We start from the raw sequence: 6,248 nt of genomic DNA, 5'->3' as shown, positions 1-6,248 counted from the left end.
GGAGGGTGGCGGGCAGGGCCCGGGGTCAAAGGGCGCCCCCAAAACTGCGTTTTTTTCGGCAAAAGCGGCGTTTATTGGTGATTTTTTTGGCACAGAGAAGCGTGTTCCCCCTCGTGGGGTCCCCCCCGTGCCCCATTCGTGGGGCTCGCGGCCCCTCGTGCAAGCCCCGCCCCCTCGTGCAAGCCCCCTCCCCCCCCCCCCCGTGTGCATCCTGGTGCAACCCCCCCATTGTAACACGAGTGTGCAATCCTCGTGCAAGAGCCTCGTGCATCCTCGTGCAACCCCCCCATTGTAACACGAGCGTGCAACCCTCGTGCAAGACCCCCCAATTGCAACAGGAGCACGTGATCCTCGTGCAAGACCCTTGTGCAACCCCCCGATTGTGACAGGAGCACGTGATCCTCGTGCAAGACCCTCGTGCATCCTCGTGCAACACCCACATTGCAACAGGAGCACGTGGTCCTCGTGCAAGACCCCCCCATTGCAACAGAAGCACGTGATCCTCGTGCAAGACCCTCGTGCAACCCCCCCCATTGCAACAGGAGCACGTGATCCTCGTGCAAGACCCTCCTGCAACCCCCCCATTGCAACACGAGCGTGCAACCCTCGTGCAAACCCCCCCCATTGCAACAGGAGCGTGCAACCCTCGTGCAAACCCCGCCCCTCCCTTGCCCAGTCGTGCATCCTCGTGCATCCTCGTGCGCTCAGGGGGGGCCCCGGTGGGCTGGGGGGGCCCGGGGGCGGCGGCAGGGGCAGAGGATGCGGGCCATGGCGCGGGACACGCTGGTGCTGAAGGCGGCGTAGATCCAGGGGTTGGTGCAGCTGTTGAGGCTGGCCAGCAGCATCAAGATGGTGAAGGCGGGGCCTACAAAAAAGGGGCGTGGTCACGGTTGTCCCCTCCCCCTTTTGGCCCCTCCCCTTTTTTGACCACTCCCCCTTTTTTGGCACCTCCCCTCCCACACGCATTGCTGGGACCATGTTCCTAAAAGGTTCCCAAAAAGGTTCCCAAAAAGGTTCCCAAAAGGACGCCAAAAGGTCTCAAAAAGGTTCCCCAAAAGGTCCCAAAAAGGTTCCCCAAAAGGTCCCCAAATGGTTCCCAAAAGGACCCAAAAAGGTCCCAAAAAGGTTCCCAAAAGGACCCCAAAAGGACCCACAAATGTCCCCCAAAGGTCCCCAAAAGGTCCCTAAAAGGTCCCCCAAAGGTTCCCAAAAGGGTTCCCAAAAAGGTCCCCAAAAGGTTCCGAAAAGGTCCCAAAAAGGTTCCCATGGCCCCGTGTCCTCCTGTGTCCCCAAATCCCCATGTCCCATATCCCTGTGTCCCATAACCCCATAACCCATGTCCCACGACCCCATATCCCCCCACCCCATATCCCCACAACCCCATATCCCCATAACTCATGTCCTATATCCCCATATCCCATATCCGTGCCCCATAACCCCATAACCCCCACACCTCCCACACCCCAAACCCACCCCTTTCACCCCAAAACACTCACCCTCCACCGGCGCCCTGGGGTCCCACACGGCCCAAAGCTGGGCGCAGAAGAAGGGGGCCCAGCACCCCACGTAGACCCCCAGCACCACCAGCGCCATGCGGTGGCTCTTGACCCGCGCCCTCCGCAGCCCCCTCCTCCTGCCCGACCCCACGGCCCTCGCCACCGCCACCTGAAGCCCCCCCAGCAACGCCGCCGGCCCCACCAGCACCGCCAGGGCCACCCAAGTGACGTAGGCCCTGGCCCCCCAGGGCTGGGCGAAGGCGGCCCAGCAGTCGCGTTCGCCCGCGCCCACCTCCCGCTGCCCGAAAATGCCCACCTGGGGCAAGCCGAAAAGGAGGGACAGGGACCAAGCGGTGGCCAAGGGGCCCCAACGCCGCCCCACGGCGCCCCACAAGCGCCCCACGGCGTCCCGCAGCCGCCCCATGGCCTCACGGAGGCGGCTGGTGGTGCTGCGCAAACACCTCGTAGCGCCCCCAAAACACCTCGTAGTGCACCCAAAACACCTCGTTGGGGCACAAAAACACCTCTTAGGGGCACAAAAACACCTCGTATTGCCCCAGAAACACCTCCTGGGGACACAAAACCCCCTCACGCTGCCCCAAAGCCATCCCACAGCGCCCCAAAGCCACCCCATAGGGCCTGGGCGCCATCTTGTAGGGCTTTGACGCCATCTTGTGGGGCCCGGGCGCCATCTTGGAGGGCCTCGACGCCATCTTGTGGGGCCCCAAAATCCCCCCAGGGCGCCCCAAAGCCACCCCATAGTGCCCCAAAGCCACCCCCCGGTGTCCCCAAGCCCCCCCCCGGTGCCTTGAAGTCCCTCCGTGGCGCCCCGAAGTCCCCCCGTGGTGTCCCCAAGATGTCCCCCTGTGGTGCCCTGAGGTCCCTCCTCGGTGTCCTGAGGGCTTGTGGTGCCCCCAAACCCCCCTTCAGTGTCCCCAAGATGTCCCCTGGGGCCCTGAAGTGTCCCCCAGTCCCTGGTGTCCCCCACATCCACCATGGTGTCCCCAAGATCCCCTGTGGTGTCCCCAGTATGTCCCATGGTGTCCCCCAGACCCACCGTGGTGCCCCCAAGATGTCCCCTGGGGTCTTGAAAACAGCCTCTGGTGTCCCCTACATCCCCCATGGTGTCCCCAACATGTCCCCTGGGACCCCAAAGATGTCCGGTGCTGTCCCCAAGATCCCCCATAGCGTCCCCAAGATGTCCCCTGGGGCCCTGAAGCCAGCCCCTAGTGTCCCCAAGATGTCCCATGGTGTCCCCCACATCCCCCATGGTGTCCCCAAGATCCCCCGTGGTGTCCCCAAGATGTCCCCCGGGACCCCAAAGATGCCCCATGGTGGCCCCTGAGTGGCTCACGACACCCTGAGGTGGGCTGGGGGGCGTTGGGGACATGGGGGTGACATGTGGGGTTGGGGACACGGGGGTGGCATGGAGCAGCAAGGATGGGGTGCCCGAAGGACACCCATGGGTGGCACCGTTCGGTGTCCCCCCCGGCCCTCCCACGTCCCCATGTCCCCCAGTGTCCCCTTGGGACAGGGGCTGGCAGCTGGCAGGTTCCCAGGTGCCATCCCAAGTGTCCCTGCGTCCCTGCGCACTGTCCCCAATGTCCCCGCGTCCCCCTCGTCCCCAGCACCCCGTGCAGCCCCGTGCCCCGTCCCCAGTGTCCCCATGTCCCCGTACCCCAACTTTGGTGTCCCCGGTGTCCCCATGTCCCCATCCCCAACACCCTATGGACCTCTGTGCCCCATCCCTGGTGTCCCCATGTCCCCGTACCCCAACTTTGGTGTCATTGGTGTCCCCAAGTCCCCGTAACCCCACTGTGGTGTCCCCATGTCCCCGTACCCCATCCTCAATGTCCCCATGTCCCTGTACCCCATCCCTGGTGTCATTGGCGACCCCATATCCCCATCTCCCATCCTCAATGTCATCGGTGTCCCCATGTCCCCGTACCCCAACTTTGGTGTCATTGGTGTCATTGGTGTCCCCATTGTCCCCATCATCCCCATTCCCCCGTCCCCAACACCCTATAGACCTCCGTGTCCCATTCCTGGTGTCATTGGTGTCCCCATGTCCCCGTACCCCAACTTTGGTGTCATTGGTGTCCCCACATCCCTGTACCCCATTTTTGGTGTCATCGGTGTCCCCATGTTCCCGTACCCCAACTTTGGTGTCATTGGTGTCCCCACATCCTTGTACCCCAACTTTGGTGTTACTGGTGTCCCCGTTGTCCCCATTGTCCCCGTTGTCCCCCTTTCCCCATCCCCAACACCCTATAGACCTCGGTGCCCCCTCCCTGGTGTCATTGGTGTCCCCACATCCCCGTACCCCAACTTTGGTGTCATTGGTGTCCCCATTGTCCCCATGTCCCCGTCCCCAGCACCCTATAGACCTTGATGCCCCATTTGTGCTGTCGCCATGCCCCCGTCCCCCAATTTTGGTGTCCCCATTGTCCCCATTATCCCCCTTTCCCCATCCCCAACACCCTATGGACCTCTGTGCCCCATCCCTGGTGTCCCCATGTCCCCGTACCCCAACTTTGGTGTCATTGGTGTCCCCATGTCCCTGTACCCCAATTTTGGTGTCCCCACATCCCTGTACCCCAACTTTGGTGTCATCGGTGTCCCCCTTTCCCTGTCCCCAACACCCTATGGGCCTTGATGCCCCATTTGTGCTGTCCCCATGTCCCCGTACCCCAATTTTGGTGTCCCCATTGTCCCCTTTCCCCCACCCCCAACACCCTATAGACCTCGGTGCCCCCTCCCTGGTGTCACTGGTATCCCCACGCCCCCGCCCCCCAACTTTAGCGCCCCCGCCGTCCCCATTCTCCCCTTTTTTCCACCCAAAACACCCTACACACCTCCGCGTCCCCCCCCCGCAGCACCCCCTGCCCCCCAACCGCCCCCCGCTCCCTCTCCGCCCCCCCAGGGGCCTACAAATGGCCCGGTGGCGGTCGTAGGCCATGGCCACCGCCACGTAGGCCGAGGCGAACATGGCCACGGCCTGCAGGTACTTGGTGGCCCTACAAAGGGCGTCGGGACCCCGAAAACGATCGGTCAGATCCCAAAAAAGCTGGGGGAGCACCTGGCCCCCCGCCACCCCCAAATCGGCCGCGCTCAGGTGCCGGAGGTAACGGCGTAAAGGGGGGGCCGGCCTAGGGGAGCCCCCCCGGGATAAAGCCAGCAGCACCAGGATGTTGCCCCCCAAAGCCAAAGCCAGCACGGCCCCCAGCACCCCGATTTCGGCCGCCGCCAGCGCCGCGTCCCGGGGGGGCCACGGGGTGCCGGGGGGGGAGGTGGTGGGGGGGGGGGGGGAGGCCTGTGGGGAAAAAAAGGGGGGGGGAGAAAGGTGAGGGGGGGGCAGTAGGGACTGTAAAAAATGGGGTGAGGGGGGATTTGGGGGGGATTTGGGGGTGTGGGGGGGGATTTGAGGGGGAGGGGGGGTGGGGGGGGGCAGCAGGAATAGTAAAAATTGGGGTGGGGGGGGGCTTGGGGGGGATTTGGGGGGTGGGGGAGGTGAGGTGGGGGGGGAGGCCTGTGGGGAAAAAAAGGGGGGGAGAAAGGTGAGGGGGGGGCACCAGAAACAGGAAAAATTGGGGTAAGGGGGGGGTTGGGGGGGATTTGGGGGGGATTTGGGGGTAAGGGGGGGCTAGGGGGGGATTTCAGGAGTGGGGGGGGGCCAAGGGGGGATTTGAGGGGGAGGGGGGGTGGGGGGGGCAGCAGGAATAGTAAAAATTGGGGTAAGGGGGGGGATGGGGGGGATTTTGGGGGGGATTTGGGGGTTGGGGGGGGGCTAGGGGGGGATTTTGGGGTGGGAGGGGGGTGAGGTGTAGGGGGGAGGCCTGTGGGGAAAAAAGGGGGGGGAGAAAGGTGAGGGGGGGGCAGTAGGGACTGTAAAAAATGGGGTAAAGGGGGATTTGGGGGGGATTTGGGGGGATTTGGGGGGGCCACGGGGTGCCGGGGGGGGCGTTGGGGGGTGAGGTGGTGGTGGTGGGGGGGGAGGCCTGTGGGAAAAAAAGGGGGGGGGAGAAAGGTGAGGGGGGGGCACCAGAAACAGGAAAAATTGGGGTAAGGGGGGGGGTTTGGGGGGGATTTGGGGGGGATTTTTGGGGTAAGGGGGGGCTGGGGGGGGATTTCAAAAGTGGGGGGGGGCAGGAGGTGAGGGGGGGGCAGCAAGTACTGTAAAAATTGGGGTAAGGGGGGATTTGGGGGGGATTTGGGGGGATTTTGGGGGATTGGTGGGGGCCCAGTGGGGGTTTAGGGGATGGGGGGGCCACAGGGTGCCGGGGGGGAGGTGGGGGGGGGGGGGGGGAGGCCTGTGGGGAAAAAAAGGGGGGGGAGAAAGGTGAGGGGGGGGCACCAGAACCAGGAAAAATTGGGGTAAGGGGGGGGTTGGGGGGATTTGGGGGTGTGGGGGGGGGCTTGGGGGGGATTTTTGAGGTGGGGGGGGTAAGGTGGGGGGGGGGAGGCCTGTGGGGAAAAAAAGGGGGGGGAGAAAGGTGAGGGGGGGGCAGTAGGGACTGTAAAAATTGGGTTGAGGGGGGGTTTGGGGGGGATTTGGGGGGGATTGGGGGTGTGGGGGGGGGCTAGGGGGGGATTTTTGAGGTGGAGGGGGTAAGGTGGGGGGGGGAGGCCTGTGGGGAAAAAAGGGGGGGGAGAAAGGTGAGGGGGGGGCACCAGAAACAGGAAAAATTGGGGTAAGGGGGGGGTTTGGGGGGGGGTTGGGGGGGAATTGGGGGGATTTTGGGGTGGGGGGGG

The 6,248-nt window shown here is 64.2% G+C and overlaps 2 protein-coding genes across 2 annotated transcripts in view; one reads left to right on the top strand and one right to left on the bottom strand.

Annotated features, from left to right (window-relative positions):
* The window catches only part of FOXP3 (forkhead box P3), a 60,721-nt gene that overhangs the window by 25,198 nt on the left and 29,275 nt on the right, over positions 1–6,248 (top strand). The gene's annotated exons all lie outside the window — the stretch shown is intronic.
* The window catches only part of LOC309888969 (vasopressin V2 receptor-like), a gene marked incomplete at its 5' end in the record, with an annotated part of 6,320 nt that continues 463 nt past the window's right edge, over positions 392–6,248 (bottom strand). The window contains 3 exons of the mRNA XM_082781628.1: positions 392–865; positions 1,497–2,239; positions 4,391–4,809. Coding sequence (XP_082637754.1) covers positions 705–865; positions 1,497–2,239; positions 4,391–4,809 — 1,323 coding nt within the window. The 3' untranslated portion in view covers positions 392–704. The remainder of the gene's footprint in view (positions 866–1,496; positions 2,240–4,390; positions 4,810–6,248) is intronic.

Source organism: Aythya marila, assembly GCF_965140915.1.
Source record: "Aythya marila genome assembly, chromosome: 31".
NCBI lineage: Eukaryota > Metazoa > Chordata > Aves > Anseriformes > Anatidae > Aythya > Aythya marila.
The sequence above is the reverse complement of the archived record's forward strand: the minus strand, read 5'-3'. Positions and strand labels throughout refer to the sequence as shown.